At 35.3% G+C, this 14,386-nt stretch overlaps 2 protein-coding genes across 4 annotated transcripts; one reads left to right on the forward strand and one right to left on the reverse strand.

Annotated features, from left to right (window-relative positions):
* The first annotated feature begins 2,629 nt into the window (after positions 1-2,629).
* Positions 2,630-5,087, forward strand: LOC143460052 (uncharacterized). 2 transcript variants are annotated; one of them, XM_076957407.1, is made up of 8 exons: positions 2,630-2,984; positions 3,126-3,296; positions 3,380-3,469; positions 3,555-3,665; positions 3,988-4,094; positions 4,302-4,359; positions 4,482-4,543; positions 4,626-5,087. In XM_076957407.1, exons 1-8 carry the CDS (start codon positions 2,936-2,938, stop codon positions 4,881-4,883), a joined length of 906 nt encoding a protein of 301 aa, XP_076813522.1. In that variant the 5' UTR covers positions 2,630-2,935; the 3' UTR covers positions 4,884-5,087. The 2 variants fall into 2 exon arrangements, with proteins under 2 accessions (XP_076813522.1, XP_076813523.1); XM_076957408.1 differs by having other exon boundaries at positions 3,380-3,421.
* A 3,904-nt stretch (positions 5,088-8,991) lies between these two features.
* LOC143460456 (uncharacterized) lies at positions 8,992-13,041 on the reverse strand. 2 transcript variants are annotated; one of them, XM_076957950.1, is made up of 13 exons: positions 12,792-13,041; positions 12,202-12,657; positions 11,838-12,064; positions 11,522-11,704; positions 11,070-11,246; positions 10,841-10,927; positions 10,638-10,733; positions 10,445-10,551; positions 10,281-10,350; positions 9,901-10,007; positions 9,709-9,775; positions 9,530-9,591; positions 8,992-9,432 (listed from the first exon to the last, which is right to left on the reverse strand). In XM_076957950.1, exons 1-13 carry the CDS (start codon positions 12,980-12,982, stop codon positions 9,184-9,186), a joined length of 2,079 nt encoding a protein of 692 aa, XP_076814065.1. In that variant the 5' UTR covers positions 12,983-13,041; the 3' UTR covers positions 8,992-9,183. The 2 variants fall into 2 exon arrangements, with proteins under 2 accessions (XP_076814065.1, XP_076814064.1); XM_076957949.1 differs by having other exon boundaries at positions 11,820-12,064.
* Between the last annotated feature and the right edge of the window lie 1,345 nt (positions 13,042-14,386).

Genomic DNA, 14,386 nt, shown 5'->3' on the forward strand with positions numbered 1-14,386 from the left:
AGTCCTATTCGTGTGTGACTTCATCAATGTGATTATCAACAGATACATTTTAATCGCCATGCTCTGCTGCATGAAGGATGCTTCTTACACTCTTTCTTCTCGTCCGATTCTTCAAAATGAACAGGAAAATCTAAGATTGGTGTTTAGTATGTTATCTTCATTTTACATATTCTCATATCACTTGGCATTTACATATCTTTACCTGACTACTACACTTGCCTCCAGTCTGTGATGACGTGATGTTGGGCATATCTGGAGACCTGTCCCTTTCTTCTACTCAATAAATAAATAAATTAATTAATAAATAAAAAAATAAAAAATTACTATAAGTATATCCTATAATATGATACTTGAACTGCATCAACTCACCGTTCATTTTGTTTGGAGTATGCCTTTGGTTGGATATTATTCTGAGAAATGTTACTACAGTATATCGTTTTGGCGGGGCATTGTCCTTTTGCAAGTTAGATGAATCTTTGATACTGTCATATTTTCCTTCATTTATTTTATCCAATAAAAGCGTTGTTTTGTTTGGTAAATCAGACATTTCTCGTAATTGTTTTACCCGCACTAACCTACCTTTTTCACGACCGCAGCCTATCTTCGTGTAGAAGAATCTTTAATAAAAAACTTTCGTTATTCAAATGAATTTATGAGCACAGAAGTTTATTTATCCATCTGCTACATTCGACATTAACGGGTTAAACTTAGATAAGACACGTTACTGTTTATTTTCTATTTAGCTGATTAAAGTCGCACAAAGATTTGCAAATAAACCTTTTTGCCGATATTGATTTCCGCGTCCAATTTAATATTCAATTTCTGATTGCAAATCTTCAGTTGAAAGTGTTTCAAGCAATTACAGTACAGCTACTATAGCAAACTGTGGTTTACTGCTTTAACATTTTTAAATTTAAAGCTTGTTATTAAACGTATATTCAACCGGTTCAAATTACTGTAATGTACAGCCATGCACATGTACGTCATAATTGGAATCGCTATGAAAATTGCAGTTCGCTAGCGGTCAAAATAAGTGAAGCTACATTCCTAAGTGCGCCTTAACAAACGGAAAACGTAATAAACATTACAAAACGCTTTGATCATTGCAATTTGACAGAATTAGTTGTTACCATTGGCAAGAATGGGACATTTGGTTATAAGGAAATTTTCAAAATTTTTGCTTGTTTCTTGAACTAAACATCTTCACGAAATCATATCTCGCATCAGGAATCTGAGCACGTGTTCACAAGCCGAGCCCGGTTCGTCAAAGCAATGGCGAGTTTGTTGGTTTTCTAATAGCTCCATGTTATCGTGTAGTGGTAAAATGTAATCACAAAAATTTAATATCATTATAGTGACGCAACAAAGATAAGATCCAGCTTATTGTGAGAGGCACATGAATTGTTTTGTCGTTGGACGCATTTGAAAGTGCAAGTTGATGCAATTTTGTTTTTGTTGCTACATTTCATTTCCATGTCATTTGGCAAAGTTAGCGGTGGGCATTCTGCATTAGAATACGTAATAATGCAATAATCTGTAAACAGTAATGTTCAATATGTACTTCATAATTTTTTGATTCAAACTTTGTAATAACTTTGTGTTATTGATACAGCTGTTACTTCTCAAGTTAATATGACTTTAAGCAACTGTATTGATAAACAGAAACAATAATTTTCTAATCGTTGCGTATAGATGCTTTTTCTCCTTCAGTTAATTTTTTAACTTACCTTTCAATTTACAACTAGGAACTTTTGAAGATCAAAAGTTTGTATGTTCGCAAGCCATGTTTGAATTAATCTATTAAAAAGTTTGAATAAACTTGTTGCTGTGTAGACATTCTAACTAAACCATCTATCTGGTTGGTAGTGCCGGCTTACTCGAAGTATTTGTCCACCAGTGCAAGCAAAGCTATACAAACTGATCAAATGTTTTTCGCATGTGTACATTGTATTTATGCCTTTCGAAAATAACTCGATAATCTCGGTTTAAGAAAAATGTGAAGACATTTTCGAAAGTTCTTCATAACAAGAAGCATAAAGTTTACCAAAGTAAGTTGGTAAGTTAAAAGTTATCAATAAAGTAAAGTTGGTAAGTTACTTTAAAGTAAGTAAATTTAGAATTACCAACATTTACAAATCACGATAACACTATATAGCTAGTGTATAATACATTTTTGCAACAATTTAAACAATAGAATGTTTCAGTACAATAGATTAACATCAAAGTTGTGCTAATTACAATAATTTACTACTACTTTGTATCAAAAAAAAATTTACGTATTCAAAATCATTGCGACGTGCGAGTAAGCACAAAGAATAGCACCAAGGACGTACAAAGTAGTGACGCGAAAAAAAATTCAAAAACGTTTTTAAATCTTTAACAAAACGTTTGCATAACAAAGTACAGCAGAAATAGATTGAACAATAGCGTTGGATGAGGTTGCATTATGACGTGCGTTTCTTAGCAAAATCGGTCAGGCGTGTCTCGCAGAATATCAGGATACTCCGAGCTCATTTATATCTGGCGTAGCGTGCAATCATTTGCTTAAAAGGGAACCGCTTCATTTTAAGTTGTTTTAGGCATGGTAAGACAATTCATATTGCAATGACGTTACATACAAAACGTCATATCGAGGTCAATCCTATTTTGCATCTTTTTGATTTCTTAAAAAATATTTCTTTCGTTTTAATAAACTGGGTTAACGCAGTAGAATTCGACGCGTATGTTTGTCAATTTACAAAAATGGAAGATACATAGATTGCAGATAGTAGAGATTTTTTTATCATTTTGCAAAAACCAATATAAATTGGAAGAAATTTTAAAAGATTAGCCGAGGCAAAAATATTCTTGTTTTGCAGTTTCAATTTCATTCCGTCAATAGTTATATGTTAGTTAATATTAATATTAATAGTTAATATTAACTTATTTAAAGAAAATGTCAAGCAGAGGCAAAAATCAACACGGAGTATTTACTCTACGTGCCAGTAAGGGAACAAATGATAGTATCAGTAGCTTGTTAGATCTAGGAAGATAACAATTAATCAATTGTAATAAGTGACAGGTGCTAAAGTTCTGTAAACACATTAATTCATCGTTTCTTCTGCTGGTTTTTATGCTTTGTTCAGGTTTTCAACAGGACCAATGCGATGAAACTTCGCCTCGACATGAACAAATAGAACTTACTCTATCGCCAGCATATGACCGCCAGCAGACTGCATCCTCCCTACCAGATATACACTCCAAGAACAATCCGTTGGTTCTGTCACAGTCGAAAGACAATCAACTGCTTCTGTCAGGTTTAAACAAAAAATATAATGCGTTGATATTTTCCTTAGAATTTTTGCTTACAACAAGTTTTACATGAATTGTTCCCCCATAGATACCGATAAAGTGAAAAGTGAAGAGCAATTGTTTGATACAAGTAAGCATCCCAGAAACTGCTGCCATGGAATTATTGATAAATGGAAAGGTATGAATGAATGTTTAATAGCATTTAAATAAGCGTTCTTGAAACGTGAATGAAGGGATCAAAGTGCATACACTGCTTTAATTAGAATTATCTGGACTTAAAAAATTTCTAATTATTGGATGGCCTCTTGTACTCCTCGGTCTTGCATCTTTGTCAGCATATCTTATTCCACTCTTACAACGTCAGGATACATCAGGTAAGTACACTTATTACAAAATTGTCTGATTTCGAAAAGGAGCTTCAATGCATTAGGCTTATACAATGACTGCAGTAATCAAATATCTTATAAATTACTAATAAAAAAAGGAATAACTTAATTTATACCAAACTTTTATGTCTTGTTTTGAAACTGATTTATCAAATCCCGGTCAGGTTGACTTCTAATTTAAAGCCTATTTTTTTTCCGAATACTTCCACTTGAATTTAACCGATGGACTTTCAATAGAATGCACAGATATAATTAAGACAGGACCTGTTTGTAGCCTGAGTTGTATCTTTAACAAAACACCATTTCTTAGAATGCCCTGTGTTAACTTTGAAAAATGACTTGAAGATGGAATGCAGCAATGGTGACAAGATTGGGTCAATTTGCACATTTACTTGCACAGGACACAAGAAAATTCTGGTAAATATAACATAACTTATAACTATTCATATTTTACTTAAGAATTGTTCGATATTTATTTCAAAACGAAATAATTGATATGAACCATTGTCGGTTTGCATATTTGTTTCTAGAAACATTTCAGAAAACGATTAGGAGTTTTTGTAACTCCATAAAAGATTTTATTGATATCTATAAGTTATGTAGGCCTAACTTTATATTTAACAGGGAGAAGGTAACATTTCATGTAACGAATCAAGTCTTTGGTCATCAGCAGCTCCAAGTTGTAAGTACTACACCGTATATACCAAAAAAAGACATAAACAAAACTATACCAAAGTAATAAAGTAATAGTTGGCAATATATATTTTAAATTTAATATTTGTTTGTCTTGGCTTTAAAAATCAGGTTGCCTGTCTTGGAAATCTTTAATGGATAGTATGAACGTGCTGCCCTACACTAACTTTCACGTAAGTTTCGCTCAGCAACAGTTGTAAGACATCTCTTCAGAAGCAAACCAGAATCTCAGAAAACCATTTTTATTGCACGCAGGTGAAGTATGGTGATGCGAACGTTAAATGCTATACAAAGATAAGTTTCAACAACTTGGAGCTTAACTACAATTGCAACTGCAGGGACGTTTCGACAGAACGTTCTCAAACATGTCATTTCCGGAGATCTTCCTCCGGTTCATGCGAACACGCGCTCAGTTTCCTGGTAAGAGATATGAACAAGATTGATCCTGCCAGATACCTCAGCCCTTGTGACCCAGAGAACATGAAGAAAGAATGTGATAGATCTCTAACTTAACAACGTTGCAGAAATTTCGTATATTAGTATCTTCATGGAGTAATTTTACTTGTAATTATCTGATTGTGATTGTATAAATATATCAATGTAGACTGTGCTGGACTAAAATTTACTTAAAGTACTTATATACTCACTCACTCATTTACTTACTCACGGCTTCTTATATGAAGTTGCGGTAAAGAAACCGAGTCTTAATAGACCGAACTATGCTATGAAGTCAGTGTTTTAAATTAAACATTTATGGCTTGACACCATCTGACTACAGATAGTGAATGCTAGCCAGGCTAAAGCTCGCTCATATAGCTTCTATATCTGAATTTCATCAAAACACTCTAGATAAAGAAGGTTTAGAGTCTAGATAAAGAAGGTTTAAAGCAGTGCTTCTCAAACCGGGCCACTTGGCTCACTAAAGGGGGAATTTTTAATTCCAGGGAGGAAATTTCCTCTAGGGAGGAATTGGGGAGGAAAAACTGTATATGAAAAAAACTTTAATTTTATTTGTAGCAGAAAAATCCTCTCGAAGAGATTGTTTAGATGTTTACAATAATGCGGTGATGTAAAAAAGAGGAACACACGATATTTGCGGAGACCGTCGAGCAAAACTCACACGCTTTTCTCCTGGATTTTCTTTCTTGACTTCTCAACATGAGGCTCACGGTTCTCACTAACAATGAGCAACGATTTGTTTGTAAATTTGTTTGGTTATTTTGTTAGAGCGTTCTTTTGCAATTTTTAATTTTATTCCTGAGATAAATCTTCAAAAGACATCATCCAGGGACAATATTCAGGTAGTGTCAAATTTTGGAAATTATTTTTTGTGATTTTTTGGGGGGGAGGAATTGACGGTGTTCTGGTTGGTAAGGGAGGAATCGGAAAAAAACTTTGAGAACCACTGGTCTAGAGTCAAAGGTCAAAGGTCAAAGTCTGAAATTAGAACTGAAAGTGACAAGACAAACGTAGATGCTGAGGCAGAGCATTTATTTCTCCTTGACTCGAAAGCGTCAACTAGCGACAAGAAGAATACCATTCAACGGCCGGTATACGCCAGTATCATTCCTTTATAGCATGCAATTGTTAGAAATGTCTGGATTTCGGTTTTTCAGCGATGCGAAAATATCTCGACCAGGATTTATGCCGTCTCGAGCAGTTGAAAACGGAAGGCAGAACTAATAGATTATTCAAAACTAGAAAATCGATGAGAAATGATATGCAAAGAACAAAGGCCTTCAATGGACGTTACAATAATATGACTATACCACTGACAGATTGCGTTTTTCAAGATATAGGCAATTGGAGTAACAGAAAAGTCAGGTAAGCAGTGTCACGGACTTTGTTCCCACATGTTGTTACTTATCATCGTATTTTCGTTTGAAGCGAGCGTTTTTACCAATCAGCACCGTGTACGCGTTTGTTGAACTATTTTAATCACGTGTCTTGGCACCCTGGTTGTATATAAAGATTGTGCGATTTTAGGAGAGGTGAGTCTGAGTCGGCGTCTGGCTGAGACCAATAAAATGTGGCTTTTCGAGGATCGTCGGTTTGGTTTATTAGCGTGATAACGCTACTAAGTTTCACAGTGGAAAGTGACTCACAGTTATTGGTGTCGCGGTTCACCGTAAGCGTGAAATTAAAACCTGGCTAACTGAGCGATAAAATAATCGTTACAATTGGCGAGCGCGTCAGGATTCCACAACCGCTGAGAAGAAGTTACCTGAGAAATCATGGACCCAAGACTGTTTTTGCCACGACCATTTTACCAAAGAGGCGACGATTTGGAAAGGTTTATTTACCTGTTCAAGTCATATTGTCGCCTTACCAACTTTCCTGAAGAAGAGAAAAAAGCATTTTTATTAGCTTCTATAGAAGAAACCTTACTTCTAGAGCTAGATGACACCGCTGTCAGGAAAGGCGACTTTGATGATCTCGTTTATCTTATCGAGCTAGCGGTGGACAGACAAAGCGCTGTGTTTAGAATGCGAAGATCCTTTTTTCGCACATGTCAGCTAGATCATGAATCTGCTTGTGACTTTGTTTCAAAAGTGAAGACTTTGGGAAAACGAGCTTATCCTGCTGAAGATGATGAACAGGTCCTCAATTTCTTGATGTTCCTTTGCGTGGTGAAGGGCTTACGTGACCCGCAGCAAGTCATGCAACTCCCCGATCGAGTGTTCGACGAAAAAGATTTTGACGCACTTTGCAAATTCTTAATAACCCCGCAGACAGCGCTCCTAAAGTCGAACACGCCTGACTCTGAATTGACCACACAAATTAACGACGAAGATATTACAACTGAGATAGCCGACGTACTTCCTGCTAAACAAGAACTGAACCTTGCGTTGAAGTATCCAAATTCAGCGCTCTTAGTTTCTCACCCCGGATTTCCGGACAGCGTACACCAAGTTCTAGAAGACAACGCTACAAGCTGGGAAGTGGTCGTAGCCAACGTCGTTTCCGGCAAAATGATAAGGCTTTCACTCACTACATGGAATTCACCTACCGTTGACAGTTTCGTTGATGTTTTTCAATCATTGAGCACTTGCTGTTACCAGTTCTCTGCACTTCACCTGAGTGGAACGACTTTGAGAGACTTATCTTGGGATGTTGGGTAAAAATTACCCAGGTGGGTAAATATTTAAGGTGGGGGGAGTGTAACGAAATTATGTCACGCGTTATTCACACTATTTTGTATTTTACCGTTTTTGTGAGTTTGTTCTCTAGCGCGTTGATTGGTTGCAATTACCGTTGTTTGTCTCACGTTTTGTGCACTTTTATCTTATCACTAATTTGGCGCCTTGCCTTTTGTGCCCTATAAAAGCCGTTCGTTAAGTGATTTGAGCAGGTCGGTTTTGGTTTTGGGTCGTAGAGGCTGTTGAATAAAATGAGTTGATTTCTTGGGTTTTACTGGTGGTGTCGCGGTTCACCGTGAATGTGGAAACTGAGCCTGGCTACACGAAAGAAAAAGTTCTGTTACAAGCAGCTTACTTAATTTCGTTAACAAAGTTTGGTTGAAACTTAATTGCACTCTCTCGAAAGACTTGAAACCACTCTTAAGGTGGTTGCATAAGTTGATAAAGTAACTTTCGGGTAAAGCTTGTTCATTTGACGATCCAGAATACTATGAGTAAGATTAGTCTAGTTATGGAAAAAAGTTTTAGTGGTTGTGACATCATGAGTCAATCAAAACTATAACAGGGCCTAGTTAAGCCACATGAACTTTATTCTTCAACAAATCAAAGCAAAGCACATGAAGTTTCTACAGTTTCGAACTAAGAACGCTTCCTCCACAGAGGAATGACGTAAGCAACGATGAAACAGCTACAAACAGATTACGATTCATGCAAGAGAAAACAGCATTTAAGAATTTATATTTAGTGAAAAGAAAGCATTTAAAAAAGCATCACCGACATGACTGTGAGATTGTATGGAATTGGTGCTAAATTGTGGACAAGTTATTAGTTTGAACTATGTGACGGAATAACTTAAATATTGATGTTTAATAACAATATTTTGATTTTGCTTATTGAACAATCGTTTGGATTGTTTTATTAAAAACATTCAAACATTTTGCTTTCATGGTCACATTTTTACATGGTCACATGGTCATGGTCATGGCACATGGTTTTTTCATGGTCATATTTACATATTTTAACACAATCTCTATTATTTATTTTTCGAAGAGTGATTGCGTTCCAGTATGTGTTCTTTTATTGCTGACTCATTCTAAAAGTTGTTTAATTTTTTCTCCATCACTCCTTTTTAAAAGCGGAATCTTACCGATTTAATAACGTTAAGTAAGATAATTAAATACAACTTACCGATTTAATTATGCAATATTTATTGAGCTTATGTTTCATTTTTGTAGCACGATAGATAATTCCTGATATCGCTTTAGCAATTTCTCTTTGCTTGTATAAGATATTAGTTATATATTGTTTTTTTATCTTTCATCTCGGGCTGCTGACAGATCAAAATTTGCTGTATTATGTAATCGCTTTTGATAAAACTATAAGCTAGCAGCTAAAAATGTAACTTGTAGTAATTACTTATTCTACCATAGCAGTTTCTGAGTGCACGTCTTTTGCTTCGTTCTTCTCAGAAAATATTTCATTGAAACTGTATGTATTTTTGTAGAAAATGACAAATAAAAACGTGGAAACACGTTGTGAAAAAGTTGCCCACGAAATATAGCGAGAAAGTTGCTGGAAAACCAGTTTCATATTCTCAAAAAGAGGCAAAAAACGCATTGAATGTCCCAAAGCGGTAAAAAATTCAAACTTTTGCAGAGCAATAAATTTAGGAATTATTTATCACATTTCTTATGCATGCTTTCTGGGTCACAAGGCATTGGATATCTGCTGGGATCAATCCTGTTCATTTCTCGCACCAGGTAGCTGAGCGCATGTTCGCAAGATTCGGTGATGGAAGCCCAGAAATGGCAAATGTAAAGATTATCCGATAAAAGATCCCGACACTCACAATTAAAAACAAATTCCAAATTGACAAACTTCAGTAAGGGTTTGCATTTTATATTTGCTTCGTAGTACTTCACCTGCGTTTGATAAACCACAGTAAAAGCGTGTTGTCAAAACCACATAAGTCTATGATAATGACTGTTTTTAAATGGATATAAAAGTCTTTTAACTCACGTTGAATGACACGTAAGGATTTACGTTCAATCTGTGGATAAAAGGTCTCCATGATATGCAACCTGAAAAAAGAAGCCAAGATAGATTTATTTTGAAAATTTACGTAATAAGCTGTAACTATTTACTGGTTTGAATTTATGAGGTTTTTGCTATTTCGTGCACATTTTGCTAAAGTTTACCTTTTTTACAAGTTGGAGTTCTTGTTGACCAAAGACTTGTTTCATTACATCTTGTTTTGCTTGAACCCTGTTAAAGAGCAAGTTATTTTGAAATTGTTGTGGTCTTGTATAACCGTAAAAATCTTATTACTAGAAATTCGGTTTCGTTACACATAATATTCTAAGATTGGAACCATAATTGTGGTCACATACATCAATTATTTTGTCTCCAGTGCATGAAAAATTGCAAACTGATCCAATTTTGTTATCGTCGCTGCATTTCATTTCCATGTCGTCTGGCAAAGTTATTACAGAACATTCTGTGATAAAGGTAAAATATTATGATAAAAAATCGCATTTGTTTTACGTCAATGCAAACTATGTTATATTTTTTCAGTTTTAATTCGGCCACTATATCTATTTTACGAAAGTATGTGTTTAAATTTTGCTGCTTTGTTTATGCATGCCAATAGAACTTATGTTACTGTTGATTTAATAAGATAAACCTAAACAAACTTTTTAATCTAAAACGTATAACTGTAGTTTAATAGTTTGCTGACCTGAGATTGTTTGCGGTCAACATCGAGCCTTACCTTTCTTTTTGCAGCTAGGAATTCCGGAAGACCAAAGATTACCTCTTTCGCATGTTATTTCGCTAACACCCTGTTAAAAATATGACGAAACATTTTTGCTTTTTGTTACATCAAGTAAGTTTAATTATTTCGAACAACATAGCTCACTGAATACGCTTGCTTACTTGAAGTAGTGCGTTGCCGGTGCAAGCAAAGTCACAAACAGATCCAGTCTTGTAACCATTTACACATTTCATTTTCAGCCCTTGGGTTAGGTTCAAAGTTGGGCATTCTGTGAACAAATGGGATGGAAAACTGTCATTAAGGATAGCGGTGTAAGATGTAGAATATTGTTTGCTTGGATGAAGACAACGATACCGTGCGAATTTGAAATGAAAATTGGTATCATAGCAGCAGCAACTAAGAGAAACAATGGCACCCCGATAATAAACCATCTTTGAAGGCCAGAAAATTCTAGAAAAATATTATTGCGTATTGAAAAGTGAAGTGTAACGTGTTATATAAAATAGCATGGGAAAATGGTAAGACATAAGTACTCTTAAAAACGCTTCAACTCCTACCTTTCCATTTATTATAAATTCCACGACAAAAGATGTCAGGACATTTACTAGTTCCAAAAATGTTTCCGCCACCTTTTATTTCCGCATCTATTTCAACCGAAATTTTGATAAAACTTGATTCGAATGACAATGATTTGAATATGATTAACTACGATATGGGTCTGAGTTCAGTTAGTTGAAGCAAACTGATGTTTATAATTGGTTTTCAAGTTTATCAAAATGTTAAAACCTGACAAGAGTCGTTGATCGTCTTCTGGCAAGGATGGCCCATCTGCGTTGTTCAAGGAATATTCGCTGTTCGGTGGATAATCAATTTCTATCTGCTGGTTATCTTCACGTGGAAGCTGGGTAAGTTCTATTTGCCCATTGTCAGTCGAGGCGCCGTTAACTGATGTGTTTACACATCCTGAGAGTTATATGGTTGGTTAATTGCAATTGTAAGTAAGAAATGTTGAACGTAATCGATCTATAATGCGTTCAGGAGTTCTGTTGTTTAAATATGGCTTTGTCAGACAGTACCAACGTGTAAATAGTGGCGCACAAACTGATATGGGCACAATTAATTTTAAGTTTATCTTTCAAAATGCACAAGGGAACGCTTTTTATTATTCTTTTATAATACTACATCACACTTTTGTAATCATGTAGCAATATCGGATATAATAAGACTTGTTGACATACCTGGACATGGAAGAAGAACTTTTTCAAACGGATGCTCAAATGAGTCCAAACCAACTTTAATGCTGCTTGATTGTGTGTCTAAACGTTTTAAAACGTTTTTCTTGAAATCTCGAATTTCGTTGTTGTGAGATATTGTCGTGGTTTCTTGTATCACCATCAGTCTCTCGTGTAGTTTTTCTTTTACTGGATAAAACAGAAACGTTTGCACAATTTTCTTTTGAGTGTCATTACAACTTTTGAAAGTTATATGAAGAAATGTTTTTGGTCTACTAATTGCTAATATATGCTTATGCTATACTCTGTCTCATCACTGGACGTTTTTCTGGATTGAAGTCGTAGCATTTTTCCATCCACATTTTCAAATCCTTAAAGATCTCCAAGTTTATTTCGTTTTCTCTTTGCTTCAGCGCTAAGTCAATTTCGTCCACTTTTCTCAGGTTAGGTTTTTGTCCCCGAGATTTAATAAGCTCAACAATGGCTGCAGATGGATTGCCACCAAATCCATTAGTTCTTGTAATGATATTAAACAAAACGATTCCAAAGCTGTGAAAATAATAGAAAGCATAAAAAACTACAAAATCCCACCCATAACGCTTTACTTTCAACCTAAAGTTGTGATTGTGGAACGGGTATATAGATATCAAATAATCGTGATAAACTTAAGATGAACTGTAACAAACCTGTACACATCAGATGAAGGATCTCGTTTAGCGTTTGGATTCTTCAAAACTTCTGGCGCTGAATATAACTCTGTATGCTGTGTCGTGTGTGAGAGGAACAAAGAATCGGTTGTCGCGTTGTGCTTTGAAAAGACGTGAGTGGAGCCAAAGTCGACTATTTTTATATCCAGTTCCTCTGACAGAAGAATGTTCTGCGGTTTCAAGTCGCTGTGGATGTAAGCTCTCTTTGGATCGTGATCGTGCAAATAAAAGAGACCGTCAGCTATTTCACAGGAAAATTTAAGTCGGGGTAGCCAAGGTATGACTATCCTAGTGTCGGCCAACAAATTGTCCAAAGTGCCAGCACTTGGATATTCCAGGATAATTCCATGGCCGTGATCCCATTGAGTGAAGCCAATATAACTGACAATGTTTGGATGATGTAGTCGCTTTAATACCTCTGTTTCCCTTTCAACGCTATGAGCAAATGAGATTAACAGTTTTTTGTTACACAACATATAGCATTATAGATAAACACTTGTAATATAATTCCTTTCGAGCATTTACTTTTAGTTTTATGCTATAGCGTTACTCATACTTTACGCGCTTACTTTTGCAAAGCTTTGTTCGAATCACCGTTGATTGGTTTAAGGTGATAACACTTTACAGCAACCGTTTTACGAATCTTTTCAAAATAACATCTTCGCACTGTTGCGTAGCTCCCACATCCTAAAAGATCGCTCGTGTCTGAACTTGTACGAAGAGTCGATGCTTCATGTAGACTTTCTTTTTTTGTTGACATTTGAAATACTTATGCCTACTGTATGTTGTCTATGTTTGTACCTATCATCTAAAAAAGAGGGCGCTGATATGATAGCACTTGTTAATGAATATGACGTGATATCAACTCACTGCATACTCAAAACAGGTTAAGAAATTTTAAACGATGCTTCTTATAGCTAAACCAGCAATAGTTAATCTATATTGTATCCACTGACTTAATTTTGCTTCTCTCTTTGTGGACATGATTCTTCTTAGAAATTCGAAACTTATGCTTGTCTTTATAGTCCATCTAACAATTACAAAATCGTTATCTGCTGACAGATAAACGTAGCCAGTCAAACTATTCCAATCAATTATATCTCAGTAAAAATGTCTTTTGCTTTCAGTCGTAGGCTATAAAGTGAACCGAACAAGGCAAATGAACGTGTTTGCATCAACAATCCGGTGACAAATTTCGAGAAAAGATTTAGCTAAAAATGTGACAAGATAAAACACCCGCTGCAAGGTGAAACTTGAACCAGTGGTCTTTTGTTCAAATTGTTTTCAGTTGACCTGTTATTTAATGAAGCTCAAGTGTGACGTCGTTAGATTTTCAATAAAGGGGTTTTCAGCGTTTTTAACGTCACGGTTAAATCTCTCATTCAGTCGTCAATCGTCAAATTTAAACGAAGTCAAATTTTCTTGCTCTGTTGTTTCCGTTAATGCTGTTTATCACTAAACCAAATCTTTATCATCATCTAAATAACTTTTGAACCACATCTCTCGTGCATACAAAATCAGTTTCTTATATGTCTCTATTGGGCGATTTGTATCAAACCTGACACGTGACAAACATGTGAAACAATATCTTATTACGTAAATAGAATACGCCCTCACTTCGAATAATAAAATCGGTAAAATTTTATTTTAATCCAAACGCTAATTTTTTTCCGAAATGGTCCTTGTCAAGAATGATAGATTAAAAGTCCAACAATTGATCAAAAAACAAAACTTATATTCCGTCGATGTTTGTACACAATGAAAAAGGGCGAATGACTGAAGATTCCACAAACAGTGAAATGTTAGCATCATTGTCACAACAACAAAATTAACAACAAAAATTGGCTGATGTTTAGCATGCAAGAAGCTCATGCAATTTATTCAAATTCGCTTTGTTTGCAAAGATAAGACCAAAAAGAAAAACTACCCTATAAATTATTTGTTGATCTTTTCTTTCGAATAAAATAGGAACTGGAAATAACGAAACCTTTTAAAAGAGGTGGAACAACAGACTGGGGAAATTTTGATGATCTTAAAAGACAACAGCGTTGCACTTGTTTCGACTCATTCACCAACTACAAAGCTCTAAACAAAGGCAACAGACTGGAACTAACCGAATAACAGCAAGGTCTATCAGATTGCATCTTGATTTGCGTTTCTTTGC

Source organism: Clavelina lepadiformis, chromosome 5, assembly GCF_947623445.1.
Source record: "Clavelina lepadiformis chromosome 5, kaClaLepa1.1, whole genome shotgun sequence".
NCBI lineage: Eukaryota > Metazoa > Chordata > Ascidiacea > Aplousobranchia > Clavelinidae > Clavelina > Clavelina lepadiformis.

What these genes read in the sequence shown, in the direction of transcription:
- LOC143460052 (XM_076957407.1), top strand. Translation starts at nt 2,936, where the DNA reads ATGTCAAGCAGAGGCAAAAATCAACACGGAGTATTTACTCTACGTGCC. An exon ending in ACAACGTCAGGATACATCAG is followed by an intron (nt 3,666 to 3,987) that starts GTAAGTACACTT and finishes ACCATTTCTTAG; the next exon opens with AATGCCCTGTGTTAACTTTG. An exon ending in TGCCCTACACTAACTTTCAC is followed by an intron (nt 4,544 to 4,625) that starts GTAAGTTTCGCT and finishes TATTGCACGCAG; the next exon opens with GTGAAGTATGGTGATGCGAA.
- LOC143460456 (XM_076957949.1), bottom strand. Translation starts at nt 12,982, where the DNA reads ATGTCAACAAAAAAAGAAAGTCTACATGAAGCATCGACTCTTCGTACA. An exon ending in TCGAACAAAGCTTTGCAAAA is followed by an intron (nt 12,658 to 12,791) that starts GTAAGCGCGTAA and finishes ATTTGCTCATAG; the next exon opens with CGTTGAAAGGGAAACAGAGG. An exon ending in ATCCTTACGTGTCATTCAAC is followed by an intron (nt 9,433 to 9,529) that starts GTGAGTTAAAAG and finishes TATCAAACGCAG; the next exon opens with GTGAAGTACTACGAAGCAAA.